At 39.0% G+C, this 21431-nt stretch overlaps 1 protein-coding gene across 1 annotated transcript in view; it reads left to right on the top strand.

Moving 5' to 3' along the window:
* The window catches only part of smap1 (small ArfGAP 1), a 118893-nt gene that overhangs the window by 38574 nt on the left and 58888 nt on the right, over positions 1-21431 (top strand). Inside the window, exons 5-6 of the mRNA XM_053332956.1 lie at positions 9579-9647; positions 14575-14634. Coding sequence (XP_053188931.1) covers positions 9579-9647; positions 14575-14634 — 129 coding nt within the window. The remainder of the gene's footprint in view (positions 1-9578; positions 9648-14574; positions 14635-21431) is intronic.

Consider the following 21431-nt stretch of genomic DNA (forward strand, 5'->3'; position numbering starts at 1 on the left):
CAAAACACTTTTCTGTGGTATGTGAAACTCAGAACACATATGCTTACGTTACACAGACTTGTGTATTGACTTGAATTGAAAGTTTTTTGTAATTTATTCATTATTTATTCTTTCAGAAGTTATGTAGTTTTGCTTGGAAAACATTTTTGTAGAAAACTGAGTTTATTACCAAAGTAAGTTAGTGAAAAAAGTACTCTTCTGGTGTCAATTCCCATATTCAGGTTTTACTCTGATGCCTGATGTTTCATGAGCTGTTTCAACATTTTAGTATTTCAGTTCTGACACTTGGAAAGTGTTTTTTTATTATTAGAGGCATCAATCCTAATGTATGACATTCAAAAAGCTGTATTGTTGCAAACATTGACTGCAAATGTTTGTGCCTGAGAGAGTTGTGCATGTATGTGTGTGTGTTCATGAGAGAGACAGAGACAGAGAGAGAGAGAGAGAGAGAGAGAGAGAGAGAGAGAGATGGTGAACTCTTTTGTAATTTGCAGCTTGCAGTTCTTTGTTCGCAGTGGAGTACATGAGTGCATCCACTCCATTTCCACTGCCCATGCAGCATGAGCTCATTGTTCTGCCATGAGTGAAGCAGTAGCACTGTGTGTGTGTATCAGTATACGGACCACAAATTCACAGAGTTACTGGAAACAACAAGGCATCAGAGTGCATCCTGCAAACCCTCTGTGATGAACCCCCGTGATTGGCCTAAAAATGTCACAAGAGCGCAACACAGTCGCCCCTGGAGGAAGCCTTTGCTGATTTTCACCCTTATTTGCGTGTGTTAGTCATAGGGATGTCCTGTCCGCAGTGTGCACAGCGCTTGCCAATGTTCTGTGTGTTCCTGCAGCCAACTGTGGCAGCTTAGTTAACTTCTGCCATCCGCTGACATATTGTATTGTGACATCTGAGCTGCAGGGAGAGTGTGGCTGAGGTCGTTTTAGTTTTTTTTGTTGAACATGAAAACGCAGACTTCTCTGTCAGTTTTAATGGCAGTCAAGAGGTCAAGGTTAGTAGAGACTTTACTTTTATATAATTGTCATATTTTTTCATAATACTGCTGTCAATTTTCATTAAATCAATCCCTGGTTGAAAGTTTCAAGCCTTGGAGTGATTGGAGTGGTTGGTTGTGTGTGGTCAGAAAGGTGCTTTGTTGTACCTGTAACCACTCCCCTGACAGTGATGTTACTGGAACTGGACAAAAACCTAACAAAGTTTATTCAAAAGACATTTTTTAAATCGCCATTAATCGCAGAATTTCCATAGTTAATCACGATTAATCGCGTTTTGATTTGCATGTTTAAAATCCTGTTATTTTACATTTCAAGGCAATTTTAAGCCCATAATGTAAAGCATTTCTTACCAGAGTGTCTTAACTGGGAATCAATCACGGCTCTGCTGCGACTCCCACACTCCAAAATGGTCCTTTGGTGGAGCTGAGGCTCGCTTGGCTGCACCTGGGTGTTTAGCGTGGAGGTGCTAACTCCACGTACTCCGGTGGTAGTTAAACTCCGTTTGACACAGGTTGCATTTTACTTTTGACTTGTCAACTGAACCGTCTCGAAGTTTTTTAAAGTTAAACAAGCCGTTCAAAAGTCCAGTAGCTCTCTTACTTTCCATCACCGCGGTAGGTTTACTGCAGGAGGCCACTTCAAAGCATAGCGCTACAGCTAGAGGAGCCGTCTACGGGTGAGTAGAAGGGACAAAAAGGCTTGCAACATTAAAATGCGATTAAAAAAAAACGCGTTATGGATTGCATTAATCTAATCGCGATTAACACGTTAACGCTGACAGCCCTAATTTTAACTTAAGACTGCTGCCTCATGACTAACTACAGCCCACAGCCTTCCTCTTCTTTTGTGGTGTTGCTTTTTTGCCATGCTTGGACTGAAATATTTTAGCAACTGGATGGATTGCCATGGCAATTGGTAATGTGGACTTTTTTAAAGGCTGATATAATAATTATAGATTCATGGGTCGCATTCTGTGAAGGCATTTGAAGACTGAACGAGTCACAGTGGTTGCACCAAGGCTGTCCCCATTTTGAAGGCTCTTTCAAATGCCACTGAGAAATGCAGTCTTCTTTTTTCCGAATGTGGACAATCCAATCGATGAATTCTTTGTGGCCTAACCAACCCCTGAATGCACCAACCGACAGCAGCAACGACTGAGATTTTGAGCCAGGCTAAACTGTTGCGACTTTTGTTGTTGGACTTTTAATATGTCACTTTGTTAAGTAACCATTTAGATCCCCAATATATAGCCAGTTTATCCAAATAATGTTTGACATCAGAACAGCAGTGGTTTGGTGATTGGTGAACAGTGATAACAACATCTTGTGGGCTAACTTTAGCTGTGGACTCCTGTGTTGTTACGAGTTGTGTTAAAGTCACATAGGGATTGCTTTGCGATGTTAGCAACCCTTCGCCAGCTGCTGAACCACTGCCATTTTGTTGTCAAAAGATAGGTTGTATAATTTATCTTAAATATTTTAATACAGCTTCATCTTGTCTTACCAGCAGGTAACATGCTTTGGTTCAACCTCCAGTTACTGGTGAAGCCTCTGTAGGTGTTGCTACTGCCTCCACTTGCTACATTTTTAGCTGTTAACTTAGCATTAACATACAATACACTCCACAAAGCAACTGTCATAAAGCAAAGCGATAAAACCATTTATGCTAATGTCTACTAGCTGTACAGAAACACTCAACACGCTTTCTTTTTTAACTAACTGGTGTTAAAACTAATGAATTTTGCTGGGTGCCACATCCACACTTCATTAGCTCACATTATGAGTTGGATGGTTTGTCATCCCAGCATTAGCTTGATGGAACACCCTATGTGAAAATGATTGATCCATTAACCCAGCGCTAGTTTGTGGAGCTTTGACTTGAGATTAATTTGTCACAGTACAGTCAGGAAGGTGTTTTGAAGCTGATCTAATGCTGTCAGCAAGTACACTGCAGCACAGAGAGGCTGAGGAGAGGAGAGCAGACAGTACATACAGGCTCTTTTCTCTACTCAAGAGATTAGTTGAAAATAAAAAAAATGTTGGATTAATTTAAATTAAATAGCTGTTTATTAATACATTGTTTATTTCATTTACAGAGGTCTTTACAACTATTTTACAACCATTTATGCTGTAAATGAACTGCTGGTGCCACAGCTGGAAATCCTTCTTAGACCAGCCCATCTGACTTAACAATGCTTGGTTGTGGCCTTCACGGTCTAAGAAGGACAAGCCTTTGTTGGCCACGGATCTTTAGTTGGAGATAGGAGGTTAACAGTATATACCACATAGAAGTGGTATACATCATCTGAAAAGTGGAAACCTAAAGCTCAGTGAATTGTGCCAAGATTTTCTAGTAATTTACTGTAACAAATTGAAATAGCCTATTCCAGTTTTGAAGGTTTAGAGTTCATAAGGGCTTAGAACATTATGATAGAAGTATAAGATGGCCATTTCCATATGTCTCAAGTTGTTGCAGCAATATTTGGGTTGATACCATTTGTTACACAGAATAGGTGCAAAATTTTGAATTGATGAAAGTGGTCAAAAATCTCTCAAAACTACCACATTAAGACATCAAGACCCTAGAGGAGCTATATAAATAATGGAAAAAATCATGTTGTGATTTGGTATCAAAAAGTTTTGACATTAGAATATTTCTGTAAGAATTGCATTTTTCGGCAATTGGATGGTGACCACTTCTGTTCTGAATTGCTTAGAAACCCATTTATTGTCAGTATACATAGGAAAGCCAAACATCTTCTGAATGCCTGAGGTCTGTAGTTTGCGTTTGCAAAGTTTCATGAGGCTGTGATTATCCTACATGTCACAAAAGGTCATTGTATACACTAAGATCTAGTTTAAAAAATGTCTCACTATGATGAAATGGCTACACGTGGAGTAACATCATCACATGAATACAATTTAATTGAATCCACAAGAAGTCTCAGCTTTCCAGTCATACCCAATTTATGCAACTCCAAGACTGTTTAGGGACTCCAGTATGGAGAAATATTCAAATACACCATTTTTAGAATAGGCATAAATAACACATTTATGCTGCATGTAGAAAAACTGCATGGGATTAGCATAAAAGGGGCATGTCTCCAAAGGGAAGACTTGTGGGTACATTTTCAGTCAGATATCTTGAGGTGAGAGGACAAGGGACCCCTTTGAAAATAGCCATGCCAGTTTTTCCCTCACCGAAAGTTAGCCTAACATCTGAGTGTTATCATGCCATGTTTGGTACCTGTGCCTCAGATGATCTAGTTTCATATGATACCACTATCTTCCCTGTAGCTTTAAAACTGAGCCAGCTATAGCCTCTGAAAGACATTAATGGGAGTGGAAGAGGTAAAGCAAAGTCAGAAAGGCAGTAATGGGCTGTTAGTGTAAGATCCATGTTGTATCTATTGGTGTTATTAAATTGTATAAGTCCCCCCATTTGTCATTGCAAGGAGATTTGTGAATCTTAATGCAACCGTGCCACGAAACATGACCTAAGATTTTTCAGTTGACTATCACTTGGTATTCTTTGGGAACACTGCTGAGTTATATTACAGTTATATTAAACCTATCTCTCAGCTTTCCTAATTCTTGTTTTATTAGTCTCTGTACAACTATTCCACTTTGCTTCGGCTAGTGTCCTGTGCAAGAGTACAAATGAAGCTGTTAAAGGTCTACCCAGCAGACAAGTCTCAGTTAAGACGTTAACCATCTTTCCCTCTCACTATCAGTACTCGCCACGGTGGATAGCCAGACACTTCTATCTCTTAGTCCTATTATCTATTCAACCTCTGTTCATCCTCTTTCACCCAGCTCTTGCTACTTCTCTCCCTTTTACCCTCCAGCCTCTTTTCTCTTTGTCTTCATTATCCGTCCATCTGTGCCTGTTTAGTGCTGTGTCGACATCTCCGGCAGCATCAAAGTCGGAAGAGGAGGAAGTTTTGAGAGAGAGAGAGAGAAGAAAAAAAACCCAAAAGACATCAACAGAATAAGTAGGGGGCTAGGAAATGCTCTGAATTCACATCTCAACTGCTCTCTTTTCACCACCACAGGCAACAAGAACAAGCAAGTCGTTTGATGCCTTAACATTTGAGGAGGGAGGGAAAAAAGATGGAAATGGAGAAAGATGAAAAATGGAGAAAACAGTATTCTGTTCTGCCCTCAGAAAGACACAGTCAGTGTCAGTTGGCACCCTAAGGTAGTTTAGAGAGTAAAAGGAGGAGGTGGTGAGAAAGGAGGAGGGCATGGCATGAAGGAGGTGAGGAGGGGTTTATACTAGTATTGTAACCTCTATTTGCAAATTCATTTTTCTCTGGCAGGCTTTAACAGTTAATAGCTGAGGAGTGCTTGTTGTATTTTATCAGCCATCCAAAATGGGGCTGTAATATTGTTCCATAATTGATTTGCATTCCCTACTTTCATTTTTAAACTTCAGACAGAAGCAAAAGCAGCAGAGTATGCACAGTTATGATATGGTATAAAACTACTGGAACTCTGTAGCCGGGCTCCAGAACAAGCGGCAAGTACCAAGGCCTGAGGTTGAAGCCAATGCGGAAATACAGTAAATTCTCATGCTCAATGCTAAATTTGGGACCTCCTAATATGAGTGCTTGTGGTCATTTTGGAAATGATTGCTCCATTAAAAAGATTTTTGATTGACAGCTGTGATCAATGGTTGATTGGTTGTGATTGGACAGTTGCTGTTTTCTCCGGCTCTGGGACTTGCACTGAGTTGGACTATTGTTGCAATCTTTTAACAAGTTTAATGTTACTTGGTTGCAATAGTTGCTCTGTTAGCACATTGTAGCTAAAGTAGCACCATTCAGCGATCCTAGGAAGCTAGCATTCACTTCGGTCCAAGTCAGCGGGGAATGTTTCCAGAGTGTTAAGCTGACTCCCAAATTCCTTATTTGGAATATCAGCAGTTGTAATAGTAATGATGGATAATGAAGCACACATATATCATGTAGGTCAGCTTGGAATTTATTTAGAGATACAGCAATGAGTAAGCGGATAATGAGTTTGCAATATTGGACCCGCGCAGGACACCTGAGCCTATGTGTGATTTGCTCTGTAGAGAGCTGCTGAAGTTGGCAATGGAGCACTCTTAAACCATTTCAATGAGGTCATTGTCGCCTTTGTTGTAATTTTTAGCCAGAGACTCATACTACTTTCACCATTGGAGGTGATGGTACCCAATATGAAGTAGTAGTAATCATGTGGCCTGTGTTATGTAGCCACGAGTACCAGTTCTAACTACCCCTTGAAATACTGTGTATTGGAGAGGTGAGCTTTGATTCTTGTACATGGTATTCAAAAATAATTGTCCTTACAGATTCTACAGACTTAAACTTTGTGTAGCCATTAGGGTTGCTCAAACTTTGTCACTGTGTGAACTGTACCTGGTGTCTACCCTCAATACTGTTTCACCCCTGAAATGGACTGCAAAAAAAACTCCATACATATATAAAGTTTTTAAATGGCTTGATTACTTTCACCATTTTTTGCAATGATCCAATTTGTTCTGCTGTTTCGTAAAGAGGCATAAAGTGAAGACGAGGCACAAATCTCTAGGGAGGTATCTGAAGCTGCGGCGCATGTAGAAAGGCAGCAAACAGCCAGATGGCAAGAATAAACAAAGAAATGATAAAGACAAGGCCAAGGTAGCATCACAACTGTTTGGTTAAATCTGTTCACTAACTCATTGCAGCCAGGGAGGATTAAACAAGGTCTGTGGTGAAGCAGCTGATGGGGTATTTATCAGGTTTGATAGGGATAATTCTGGAAACAGACTGACAGCGATGAGATAAACTAAGATAAGATATATCCTTATATACTCTGTCCTACAGTTCCACAGAAGAAATAATCATACATACTGCATTGTAAAAGAAAAAATGTCAACGTATTGCTTCCATACACATCGACAATTTGCACATACATATATACGACAGTTTGCCTGTACATACAGTATACATACACACCTTCTGAGCAACATCTACATTTCATGTTAGTGTTGAGAAGCTTAGTGGACGGACAGGAATGAATGTTTACAATGGTTCAGCATGATCTTGCTGGAAATCGGAGTGGAGAATGTGAGCTGGATCAGACACTATATTCTGTGCCTGTCTGATAATAGACTGCTCATAAATAATTCATATAATTCATGCATATACAATTCATATAGTTGTTTGGTGTTTTTTAACCCACCTAATTCTCATAACAGTCTGTAGCTAGACTAGCAATCTGTAATTCCAACTGTACCCTCAAGTTGCCATGCCTGGCTGTGATACCATATCTTATAATACTTTTAATATTCTAATGGCAGTAATAAGTGTAGACAGTGTTAGTTCAGGAACTGCTTTCATGGCAGATTTTGTGTGTGCCAAGCTGTGACAAGCACAAGCCAGGATTCTGACCATCCTTAAAAAAACACACAATGCTTAGTTAGTTTAAGTTTGCTCTTGAGTCTCCTCAACCTGAAAGTGGTTGTAAGCTATGCATGCAAGTGTGGTATTGGGAATGATCTTTTCTTGACTTTTTTTCATTTTAATATATCCCTCCTGTTCCCATCTCTCCATCTTTATTTTTCTCCCCATCTGGCACTGTGATAATCTCTGTCTGTGGAGAAATAACTCTAACTAACTGTCTGTTCGGATTATGACACCACCATCCACCATCCTGCTCTGTCACCGCCGAAGGTCTAGAGGCTGCCCCTAGTCAGCCTGAAGATTCTCAATCGGGGGTGCCCCCAATGCAATTATTATGTTCCCTTAAGAAAGCCTCATACTGTCTGTTTCCCTGGCACAAATACTTGACATTGTAGACAAAGTTGCAGACATAATAAAACCATTCTGAAGTAGAAAACATTATTATTCATCTCTGAACAAATTTCCTAGGCAGCAGTCCGAACTGTTACAGTGTGATTTCGCCCACCTGTTTAACGTCCTCAATGTTCAGCCTCAAAATCGCCTTAACTCTTGCCAGTCAGTCACTCTTTCTGCTTTAAAGTTGACTACTTTTGTGTCGCCCAAAATTTGTTCCAACAGCCCTAGCCTTTACCTTGGCACTATTGAAAATTAGGGTTCTCCCTCAATGCATTTTCTGAGGTTTAAATAAATAAAATAATGATGATGATGATGATGAAAAACATATTGAGCTTGGCTGCCTCACTATACATCTGATACAATGGAAACCTCTATGCGCGTTTAATACACAGCACTAATCTACATTTTTATATTAACAACTGATTAAATAAAGTCTGTTGCTTCTATTAATGAAACCATAGAGAATCTGCAGTTTCCCTCAGCTTTACTCATCATTTTTTTATAGCTCTCTTATGGCTTATTGTTTTGGTTGTGGCCCATGAACGTACTGATTTGGTTTAGTCACTGCTATTATCAGTGTAGGGTTCTGCTGCAGCAGGCCATTTCTTTTAGCTTCCCGAACAGCAGACAATTTTAATGACTATCTAGTAGTAAGACATTTTTTCATTTGGAGCCTGTGTGTTGTGAGTGTACAGGTACCTCACTGATTTGATAGTTGGATCTGCAAGAGAAAAATCAAATTCTGGTGACTGATAGAAAGACACTGATACTTCACTTTACATTGTGAGTTTACCTCTCTTTTGTGGTATCCACACAGACAAAGAAATACTGATTGTGATCGAAACTTTAACTGGACCAATGTTGTCCACCTGATGAAAAACCCCATGGTACCCTTTGTTCATTATTGATGCTACTTCCAGTCTTTCCTTTTGCTATAGAGAATAAACCTTTAGCAGATGTGAGTTCAGTGAATGGAATAACCAGAAGTTTTATTTCATACCTTTAATTCATGCAATGTATGATACATTGCTTGAATTAAAGGTGAAACTTCTGGTCTTCTGGACTACCAAATATATAAAGTGGTAGTAAGTCATAGATGTGTTTTCAGCCTGCACCGCTGCCCTCTAGTGGCCACAACAGTCAATAATGCAGCTTTAAAGTAAAGAAAAAAGAAATGACCTTATATTCTTCTTTCTTAAGGTTCACATTTGTCTTAACTTGTTCCAAAATGGCCATGGGGTCATAGGTTTGTAGTCTCCCTGATGGATCACTGTTTCCTACTCTATAAAACAGTGATGAGCAGGGAAATAAAAATGGCTCATGAAAACAACTGGCTACTGTTGCTGGTTGACTGCAGAGTTCAATTCAAGCCCTCCTCTCAGTCTTTCTACAGGTCAACAGCAGGTTAATAGAGGTCATCTCCACACACTATAACTGTGTGTGTGTGTGCGTGTGTGTGTGTGTGTGTGTTTTTGTGAGACCTAATTTTGACATCATTCTTCCTGTTCAGCTCGAAGGCTGAATATAACCTTGGCTTGAGCACTCTGCTGTAGCGGAGAAAATCCTCCTTCATTCTTATTAATTAACTTTGTTCTCTCTGTGGTTGTCTCTCCTCCCCCCTGCGAAGCACTCTGTTCCTTCTCTATTCTCCTTGTTCCGTTTTATCTGTCTTCATCTGTTTCTTCTTCTCTTTGTCTCTCACGTCTGTCTCACCCTCCGTCTGAAATCCTCTTGTCTTTCAGCAGAAGTCATCTGAAGCTGCCTCTCTCGCCACCTCACCATCCTCCCAGGCTGACAGGAGCAGACAGGAGGTGCAGGTTCTCCTCTGTGTTCTGTGGTGTGCTGGTGGCTTGCTCTTGCTGTGGTGTTGTCATGTAGATTTGTTGTTGTTGTTGTGGTGGTGGTGGTGGTGTTGTTGCCATGTCCCCTGTGTCAGTGTTTTTCTTTTAAACTCACAGATTGAATGCTTTATTCAGACATACTGTATCTTGTCACACGTGGGTAACTTTTGGGTGTGATGTAACAAGAAGAAAGAAGATGAAACATCTTTTTCATTTCTCTTAGTTTGTTCTCAATTAATTCAAACTGGTATCCAACAATTTTGTGTTGTTCTTCCACAAAGCTGGGACTTCTGAGAGACAGATTAAAAGTGGCCTTTGGAGGTTTTGACTAGTCTCTATTAGGTAATGTGCAAAAATAAGGGCGCTTTCACACCAACAGCAGTTGGTGCGCACTAAACAGTCCATTTGGACCAAAAGCTCTTAGTTTGGTTCGTTTTCGTTGGTGTGAAAGCATCAATTACACTCGGGTGCGCACTAAATCAAGTGGACCGAGACCTCCAAAAAGAGGTGGTCTCGGTCTGCTTGACTTTGCACCAAACGCCGACCTACCGGAAGATGAGGGAACATCAATCAGACCAATCTTGATTCGTTTGCAGGTGTGAACGCGGACCACACCACAGCCTCTACGCTACTTAGTAACAATTTTACTGCCTGGTGCGGACCAAATAATCAAACTAGTGGTGTGAAAGCACCCAAAGTGTAACAATGTGGCCCACAAAGGCAGTGAAGAAGGCTGCAAGCAAGCAAACATGGATGTAAACAATGCAGGATTTAAAATATTAAAAAATTCAGCTTTGCAAATTTTTGACCAAAAAAAAGTATTAACCCTCCTGTTGTGTTCCAGTCAAGGAAGGGAGGGAGGGAGGAAGGAAGGAAGGAAGGAAGGTAAGAAGAAGGAAGAAGGGAGGGAGGAAGGAAGGAAGGAAGGAAGGAAGGTAAGAAGAAGGAAGAAGGGAGGAAGGAAGGAAGGAAGGAAAGGAGGGAAGGAAGGTATGAAGGAAGGAAAGGAGGAAGGAGGGAAGGAAGGTAGGAAGGAATGAAGGAAGAAGGGAGGAAGAAGGAAGGAAGGTAGGAAGGAACGAAGGAAGGAAGGAATGAAGGAAGAAGGGAGGAAGGAAGGAAAGGAGGAAGGAGGGAGGGAAGGAAGGAAGGAAGGAAGGAAGGAAGGAAAGGAGGAAGGAAGGAAGGAAGAAGGGAGGAAGAAGGAAGGAAGGAAGGAAGGAATGAAGGAAGAAGGGAGGAAGAAGGGAGGAAGGAAGGAAGGAAAGGAGGGAAGGAGGGAAGGAAAGGAGGGAGGAAGGAAGGAAGGAAAGGAGGGAGGAAGGAAAGGAGGAAGGAAGGAAAGGAGGAAGAAAGGAAGGACGGAAGGAAGAGTCAAAACAGATGGGTCAATTTGACCCGGGAGCATAACAGGAGGGTTAAGTAAAGTAAAGACCTCAAGAATGCACACATTACATTACGTTGACAGGCAGACGTCTCTTTTACAATGGTGGTCTATGGGAAATATGCTTTTTAGGCTGCAGCAATAATGCAAGTGGCCACTGGGGAAAAGTCAGCTGACAGGCTGAGTGATGGCGCCCTATCAGCTCCTGTAATACATCCATGCTTTGAGCCCTCATTGATGTCACTGTGGCATCATCAGTGTTATTTGTCCATAACGAGCAGTAATTTCAGAATTCAGTCACTTATGGATCACTGTCATTTTGCATCACCACTGACAGCTGTAGTGTTGCATTACGGTCCGTTTAACATCTATAAAATGTGACACATTGCATTAAGGGATTGTTAGCAGAAAGTAGTCCAAGCCATGGTAGATGGTTTTTTCTGAGGGCATGTTACATTGCATATATTTCACACCATATTTCACAGAATTCAGACAGTAAAATAAAATGACAGTACATATGCTGCGCTATATAAAAAAAACAGTGTGTCCCCTTTAAGGTTGTGCTGGCAGTGTAGACATGCACTGATTAAATAACCAAAGTTAGAAACATAACCAATGTATTATGTGGAGGATGATCCCCCCCCCCCCCCCCCCCCTCCTCTGTAATTTGCTGTGTTTTATTAGTGATGATCAAATGGGAGTATAACAGCCTGCTAAATGCTGCTGGAGCAAATTGGCCAATGGTAGCCTCATTAGCTCATAGTTAATAGAGTCAGACACTTGGTGCCTTCCAGAGCCTAGAATATTATATACAGCACTTCTGATGGTTATTCTAAGAAACAAGCAGGCAAAATATAGCTCACATGCTGTGTGGATGCATGAATATTAAGTCAGCAGTCATTTTAGTTTAACCAGTTTAACCAGTATAGAAGCCTGTATCTGCAATTGGGCTCATTTGTTAACAGTGGCCATTGTTTCCTTCATGACCCTGTCATAAAGTCCTAAGAAAAAGCTCAATAATTTAAAATTCAAGCATAAAAGAAACTTTTCTCTTCCTTCAGCATGCCTTGACATTTGACCCAAGCTTTATGTGTGACTGTTTTTTTAATATGCTCTGTTTTGGTTTGGTTTTGGTCTTAAAGTCCAAAAACTACTTCCCCTAAGTAGAAAAGAGCAGAGCAGATAGTAACTTTACAATATTAATAAACTTTATATTTTTGTATTGTACTTCTGTTTTACATCATTTGAAAAATTAATGATTATACGCTATTTTTATTATCTTCTCAAGACAAATAACAATCTCAGCATACAACAATAAACAGCCAATAAAGTAATTGTGTTGTGAATTGAGACGCAGGGAGCAACAGACTGTGATTGTTACTATAATGGTGAGATTGTAGGCTTCATCCACTAAGCTAAAGCTTTCCTCTCTGGCATTCTGACAGTCATTAGCTCAAGCCTGTTGGTGGCTGGCATCAACACCCGCTCATTTACATATAACAAAGCAAGACAGATCCATCAACCTGAAAACGCTACATCAACTCTCCGCACGCTAATAATGTCTGCACATTAAATCTGCATTGCGAGAACATTAAAATCACATTAAGGAATGAGATCTAATTGACTTAAACCTGCAATGAAGTACAACAAATCTTTACCATTAGGAAGCTGCTTGCCGCATGCTTAAGCATTGTGCTAGTTATGGTGTAGCAGGACAGGCGAGAACATGTCATTCATCAGTGTGACATACTGCATGTATGCTGGAAGAGTGTTCATTAGGTCTGCTCCAATGAGTCATCTGTCAGAAAGCACTCCGTCCAATGAGATTCATCGAGTTCAGCTCTTTTTTTTTTTTGTCATTTAAAATTTTAAACAAGTGTTTAATGTTTATTTATTCATTTACACTTAAATAGTGTAATAAGCCTATTGGAAATGAGAAGTTATTAAAGCAAACATTTCTATTTTCATCTAAACATAATTCCAATTTAAGTCATTTCTTCTTTTCTATTCTCTATTCTTATGTAGATTTATTTATTTGTTTTTATTTTTACAGAACAAAACGAACAAAACACAGACACTCACAGAACTTTAGTCTTCATATTTATTGTGGACAACAACCAGTGCGTTTCAGCTAGAAGCCATCATCAACGTAATATAAAAGCAGGAGAAATGGTCATTTATATGAACAGTAAAATTAAAGTAAAAAGGAAAATGTGTTTTATAGCGCTTTTCACAGACATAGGTCACAAAGTGCTTAACATAGGCAAGATAAAACAAAAAAAGTGGTACAACAATCCACACACAAAATATATCTTTATATATACATATTTATAAAAAAGAATAGAATAATAATGCAATAAGTAAAAGTAATAAGAGAGACAGAGAGAATACATAAATGAACTGAGCAGATTCGACTCCTGTAATGAAGGAGGTGTGACCACAATAATCAGTAGAAGTAATAACTAGTGTCATGAGGTGAAAGGTCATCAATATATAAAACTGAATGCCCAAGACCAGAAACGTATAGCAATAGAATATATAGAGAGAGTAATACAATCCAGATTAATAAATATCAATAAAAAAACAATTAACACAAAACATAACAAAGAAATGAACTTCATGACATACATACATATAAAAGGAGTCAGTATGGGAGTTCATGTTTCCCTAACGATGCCAATTTGTTTAACAGATAGTTTGAAGACGAATATGTGCATCATGAAATGTTGGTTATTGACATAGATGATATATTTTTCATACTCTCTGGTGCCGTTGATGACTCGGAGGCTTTCAGTACACTCCTAAATTCTAGCATGTCAACTATGAAATTTTCATTAGTGTACTGTGGAGAGAATCTGTGTCATTCCTTGATGTGCTTGTAAAGAAAACACAACATCTCACTACTAGTGTCTATAGGAAGCAGACTGATAGAAATACACTTTTGCCCTCAGCAGCTATAATCATTCTGGTTTGTCAACTGTTGAGAGTAAAAAGAATCTGCAGCACACACAATGTATTTGAATAACAAGCTATAGGTGAATAGATGTGTAATCATTTCAGAGATAATGGCTAAAAATGGAAGTAAAAATATATAATGAGGCTATAAGACGTTGATTTAAACAGAAATGCATCTGTGCTGCCTGTCTCATTATTCTGACAAATCCATAAGGTAGCCCAACATTATATGGTAATTCAAATAGGCTGCAATTCAAATCTTGCATCATATGCAGTTTTTATGTTTTATTGATTTTTTTTAATGCTTAAAAATCTGTCCCCATGCATTTGACCATGTTAAATATGGTGGAAATCATCACTGCAACTCATGCTGATGGATTTTCTGATTGTCAGATAATCTATATGAAAAAAAGAGGAACAAATAGTCGAATCTTTATATTGAATGGCCAAAACCTAAGTCTTTGAGGCTCCATTGTACTTCTGCCAAGAACAGAATATTGAAGGGACTGAAGGGATTTCACACCCTTTTCTTTTTTTTCTTTCTTTTTTCCTCTACAGAAGGAACGTGAGAAGAAAAAAGAGAAGGACGACAAAGTGGAGAGACCCAACAACACAAAGGTACAGACACTGTTAATGAGGGATTGATTACTTCACATTGCAATTTATATTGAACTGACATCATTTAAATGAATAAATTAAACACACAGTGGAGCTCAGCATCAGAGTGATCCAAAGATAATTAGATTCATATCAGATCAGATAAGTGATTGAAGCTATTGCTAAACAATCCATTTATAATATGTAACAGTTGTTCAAATAACTGTATTATTATGTAAAAGGCCTTAAATTATTGTGTTTCTATTCTGTAATGAGAATCTGATATACTGTATGCTTTAGTCATCAAATGATACAGTATGTGTCAATTAACATGACAATCATGTCTTTGGTGGATTCTGTGTCAGAAATTAACCTTAAGAACCAGGGTCTATAATAGCTCTAAGACCAGTATTCCCACTGGATGGGTGGTTGTCATGAAATCTTGGTCTCAAAGATTTCAAACATGACATTTTTGACTGTTTTCTCTCATTACTGCTACATCATCCACAACCTACGACCTGATATTGTTGACATTTCATTGAAACCTGAGATATAACCTGGAAGAACATAATGCATAGATTCTGCACACACTGTTTTTACATTCATAAAATTAACATTAAATGGAAATCTGGAACCCTACAGTAACCCTCCACTAATGTAGAAACCCTACACTAACCCTCTACTAATGTAGAAACCCTACACTAACCCTCTACTAATGTAGAAACCCTACACTAACCCTCTACTACTGTAGAAACCCTACACTAACCCCGTACTAATGTAGAAACCCTACACTAACCCTCTACTACTGTAGAAACCCTACACTAACCCTCTACTAATGTAGAAACCCTACACTAACCCTCTACTAATGTAGAAACCCTACACTAACCCTCTACTAATGTAGAAACCCTACACTAACCCTCTACTACTGTAGAAACCCTACACTAACCCCGTACTAATGTAGAAACCCTACACTAACCCTCTACTAATGTAGAAACCCTACACTAACCCTCTACTAATGTAGAAACCCTACACTAAGCCTCTACTAATGTAGAAACCCTACACTAACCCTCTACTAATGTAGAAACCCTACACTAACCCTCTACTAATGTAGAAACCCTACACTAACCCTCTACTAATGTAGAAACCCTACACTAACCCTCTACTACTGTAGAAACCCTACACTAACCCTCTACTACTGTAGAAACCCTACACTAACCCTCTACTAATGTAGGAACCCTACACTAACCCTCTACTAATGTAGAAACCCTACACTAACCCTCTACTAATGTAGAAACCCTACACTAACCCTCTACTAATGTAGAAACCCTACACTAAGCCTCTACTAATGTAGAAACACTACACTAACTCTCTACTAATGTAGAAACCCTACACTAACCCTCTACTAATGTAGAAACCCTACACTAACCCTCTACTAATGTAGAAACCCTACACTAACCCTCTACTAATGTAGAAACCCTACACTAACCCTCTACTAATGTAGAAACCCTACACTAAGCCTCTACTAATGTAGAAACCCTACACTAACCCTCTACTAATGTAGAAACCCTACACTAACCCTCTACTAATGTAGAAACCCTACACTAACCCTCTACTAATGTAGAAACCCTACACTAATCCTCTACTAATGTAGAAACCCTACACTAACCCTCTACTAATGTAGAAACCCTACACTAACCCTCTACTAATGTAGAAACCCTACACTAACCCTCTACTAATGTAGAAACCCTACACTAACCCTCTACTAATGTAGAAACACTACACTAACCCTCTACTAATGTAGAAAACCTACACTAAGCCTAATCACATAGCATACAGAAGCTACAAACAGAACACATGAAAAACATTAGATTAGGGCTAAATGGGGCAACATTAGGACATATGCTAAAAAGGTATAAACCATTTAACCACAGTGCTGCAAATACCACACAACACACATTAATTACATTACATTAGTCCATGTTCTTACTGGACGCCTGGTCAAATCCTTTTTCTCAGTGATGTTTAAAGCATAGAGATTAGATTTAGATTAGATTAAAGAATGAAACAGATCTTTGTAATGTCTCAACAGAAGAAGTAAGATATCAGTCTCAATCGCCCTCGTCTGTTGATCAAAAAACAGAACCTGCGTTTTCAGTGAAATTTACGGAGGTTCTTTCAGTAGCGGCTGACGTATTTTTGTCTTTCAAAAGCTCTCACATTCAGTTTCGGCCACAAAACCTGACACATCAGAGCATCTACAGTGAAAAGAAAAGTTGTAAAGGAGAATATGAATGAAGGCTCGAATGAAAAGGATGAGAAGCGGCATTCGTTTTTTTTTTTTTTTTGGTTTGTGTGTCTCTGTGTCTGCACGGTGTTATGAAATGCATGATGCATGACAACAGAGAGGCTGTTGCAGTCGCTCCATCGCTGCGGTGCAGGAACCCAATCCTCAAGGGATACTCCTCATAAACATTCATGTTGCTCACAGATGCTTCAGTTTACCTCCGTGATCATCTCTCATTCATGCACAAGGGGTGTAAACATGTGAAGAAAAACTGTCATGAAAGGGAAGGTGCTGTTGCGGTAGTAACTCACCGGAACTTGACCCACAACAAGCTGCAACAAATCAATTAACTCTTCCAACATCACTGTAATAATTGTTGCACTCAAAACACTCACCCTGGCTTCTTGTCCTTCAAAGAAAGTGCTCCGTCACCCAGTGTGATGAGTGAAGCTCTTGCTGCTGGCACATCTGGCTAAATTTAGCTTTTTAAAAAAGTGGATAGACTGTTAACGCTCACTGCACCGGATGATGATGGCCTAACGTCACGAAGGACAACGTTGCGATTTCAAAAGAATGTCTGGAAACTGATGGAAAGATTGAAAATCAGTTAAATGACAGCTATTAACCAACATAATACAGGTGTGACTTGAATGTTACTCAAGCTGTGCCCGACATGAGAAAGAGCTGTAATTACAGGTGTCTTTTAGAGAGGTCACTGTGTGTGTGTGTGTGTGTGTGTGTGTGTGTGTGTGTGTGTGTGTGTGTGTGTGTGTGTGTGTGTGTGTGTGTGTGTGTGTGTGTGTGTGTGTGTGTGTGTGTGTGTGTGTGTGTGTGTGTGTGTGATCTGTCATAGGCTACTTTTGGGGACAATTTTCAGACTTAGTACCTGTAAATTTGAGTACGGCTTGTTCAACTGGGTACAAAAACCGTGTCCCTACTTGGGAAAAGGCTGAATTTTGAGTCAGTGGTTAAGGTTAGGGTAGGTTTATGTGATGTCCCTAAAAATGACTGTGTGTGTGTGTGTGTGTGTGTGTGTGTGTGATATGAATACTTCTTCTGTGCTAGACAGAATGTGTGTTCATGCATATTTACTTTATATTGTGTGTGTGATCTGGCATAGGCTACTTTTGGGGACACATTTCAGAGTTATGGCCAGTTAATTGGAGACAGCTTGTGTAAACAGGGACAAAAGCCGTGTCCCCATTTGGAAAAAGGATGATTTTTGGGTCAGTGATTAAGGTTAGGGTTAGGTTAAGCCTATGTAATGTCCCTAAAGGTGATTAATGGTGTGTGTGTGTATGTGTGTGATATGAACACTTTTTCTGTGGAAGACAGAATGCGTGTGTGTGAGTTACCAGGTATTGGGCTTTTGCTTTATACTTAGTGTTTATGTATGCATGTCAGGGTTGTGGTATGTGTTCATACATATTAACTGTATACTGTGTGTGTGTGTGTGTGTGTGTGTGTGTGTGTGTGTGTGTGTGTGTGTGTGTGTGTGTGTGTGTGTGTGGTCTGTCATAGGCTACTTTTGGGGGAAAAAAGGGAAAGTCTGTGTAATGTCCCCAAAAGTGACCATGGTGTGTAGATGTGTGTGATATGAAGACTTTTTTCTGGAAGACAGAATGTGTGTGTGTGTGTGTCTGTGTGTGTGTGTGTGTGTGTGTGTGTGTGTGTGTGTGTGTGTGTGTATGAATTACAAGGCTTTGGACTTTGCTTTTTATTCACTATATATGTATGCATGCCAGGACTGTGGTACGTGTTCGCGCATATCTACTGTATACTGTGTGTGTGTGTGTGTGTGTGTGTGTGTGTGTGTGTGTGTGTGTTCTTTTATTTGTAAGATTTGGGTAGGGGGGGAAGCACAGATGCAGTGAATGTGTGTGTTTCTGGGTCATGGTTAGTAAATTCATAGTATTTTCATGGCCTGGGAAGCGATAAGGGAATAATGTAGCTCTCAGCAGTGCGGTGCTGCTCTATGCGTGTGTGTGTGTGTTAGTGTGTGTGCGTTCAGATGCTCTACAGGGAACTGGAATGTAGGCTGTGGGCAACCATACCCACTGTGAGTGAAATGTAACAACACAGGGGTCTGCACTCTATGTCGTTACCCTTGCTTACTCTACCTCCATCTTTTCACATGATGGACTCTGAAGGCTTTTTATTACCGTTTAAAATGTATTGTCCTCTTTCTTTTCTACTGCAAGATTTCTGTCCTGACTGTTGTACTAAATAGAACTGATCTACCATGCTGTTTGCTGTTTGCTTTCCATTTCAAACTCAACAAAATGGCGCATTCCCATTCACCAAAAACACAAAATACTGAAAAAAAGTGTTTTAGGCTGAGGGTGAAAAGTTGGTGATGATGAAAGCAAAATGCAACAAACTGCAATGGAAACTTAAGACTTAGAGACATGTGACATAAACATCCAGCAGCAGACAAAATCCTTCTGTGTGGAGTGATGAGGACGCTGTAACGTTCACCACATCGTTTTTCCATCATTTGAGGTTTAACTGCAGCTCTTTCAACGATGATGTCTTGTTGCAACTCCAACATATTTGCATAACAGCGGATTGAAATGTGCATTATAGAATTCTTTTCACGTGTTTTTCACTACATTTGCATGGGAATATATTTTTAAAAGTGTAAATCACAGTCTGGTATACCTTGTGAATAATTACCACCTTCTGCACTTAACATGTGTGCATTTAAAGTAGGTTTGCACAGATAACGGGAGGAGATGTGAGAATTGAGGTTCACACAATATATTCAAAGGTTACTGTGGTTTATCTGTGGAATATTATCTGCCTGTAAAGAGCAGCTGCAAATATCCACCATTATTAAACTGTTATTACGTTAGGGGGAGTAAAGCCTCATTGACAGCCTGGGATGCAGTTTCAAGTTCATACCTAGAGGCTACGATCTTACAATATTATATATAGTTGTTTGATGATGTTAGAATATGGTTCCTAGTGTTCTTTTAGCCTCATAAATCCTTCACAGTGTACATTATGTTATAAAACAGGTCAGATATTTGCTCAAATGTAGGTTCAAGGTGCCCAGAAGTTGCTGATGTCAATATTCATAATACAACATATCCCTGCTTTCAGTACACGCAGGAAGTTGAAAGACAGAATTAGGAAGTTGATGTTTCTTTTTAATTTTTTCAACATTTGATGGGATAAAAGAAAGTAAAACCAAGCAAAATAACACAACATAATAGAAGTTTAAGTTCCTCTATTATGTTACATAGATTTACCGAATTAGGGCTTCCTTGTTGCTGAAATCACATTACATCAGTTCAAGGTGAAATTTGATTTCATTTGAAATGTTAAACTGTATTTTTTTAACAGGCCCATGTTGGCAGTGTTGTTAATCAATGAGCTGGACTGCTTTATAGAAATGATTATTGTATGATTTCTGCATCATTGTGATTCTAATTTGACATGTAGAATATGTCATATTACTATATGTAGTACCTGGTTATCTCCATGTTTAAAGTGGAGTCATTAATCATAATCAAAATCATTTTATTGTATTTGCAGTTTGTACAGCAGTGTGTGAAAATGTTCATACCTGCTGTTAATCTCAACTGGTGTTTTTAATGGAGCTTTGAAATCATTTGTGAGCTGATCTGAGCAATGCTGCAGTGCTGTAAATAATTTGCTTCAGCGTTTGGAGGGAATTGATGTTAGAAAAAAAAATGCACTTTGCTTTTGATGTCATGAAAATAATCAGCATATAATTATTCCCCTTTGTCAAAAAATGTAATTTCCTACAGAGTCTTTGTATATTGTTACACTTCCCATCTTCACATATAAACCCACAAACAGGACGTCGCCACTTCAAAAAGATCACAATGGAACGGTTCAGCTCCAGCCTTAATTGGCTTCATGAAAAAGTGGATCCATAATCAAATGGAGTGTTTGATTGATTTGATCACACATTTCCATTCACTTCAAACTTGGAAACTGAATTAAAATTGATTTACAAAGGATAAAATATAAAAATGAAAAAAAAAAAGATCAATCAAGACACATATGAATCAGTGTGGGTGATTGGTTTCTCTCACTGTAAAAAAGAATGATTTTCTCATACATTTATGCTGGTTATTGTTGTACTATATTTTATTCATTTTTTTCATTCTTTATATTCAGTATAAATGAATATAAATTCAATGAATGAAATGTATATTTATATTCATTCATCCATTCACATTGTTTCAAAACCTTGTTATAGATAAATATATTCATAAACCAAGACACAGCACTGTAAGTATGTATCTCCTATATCTGCTATATCTCTCTATATAAAGTGAAGAATCTCTGTATGTATGTATGTCCTTCACCTATCTCTTGAACTAATTAACCGATCAACTGGGGAGAAAGGGGAGCGTCCTGTCGAATTTGGTGCAATTTGGACATGTGATAAATTTAATATTAATAAACTTTTAATAAACCAGCGATCAGTTAGCCACTCCGCACTGTGTCTCAAATCACATACTTCTGTTAGTACACTTTTTCTATACACTTTATTTGA

The sequence above is a fragment of the Scomber japonicus genome, chromosome 14, assembly GCF_027409825.1.
Source record: "Scomber japonicus isolate fScoJap1 chromosome 14, fScoJap1.pri, whole genome shotgun sequence".
Classification (NCBI taxonomy): Eukaryota; Metazoa; Chordata; class Actinopteri; order Scombriformes; family Scombridae; genus Scomber; species Scomber japonicus.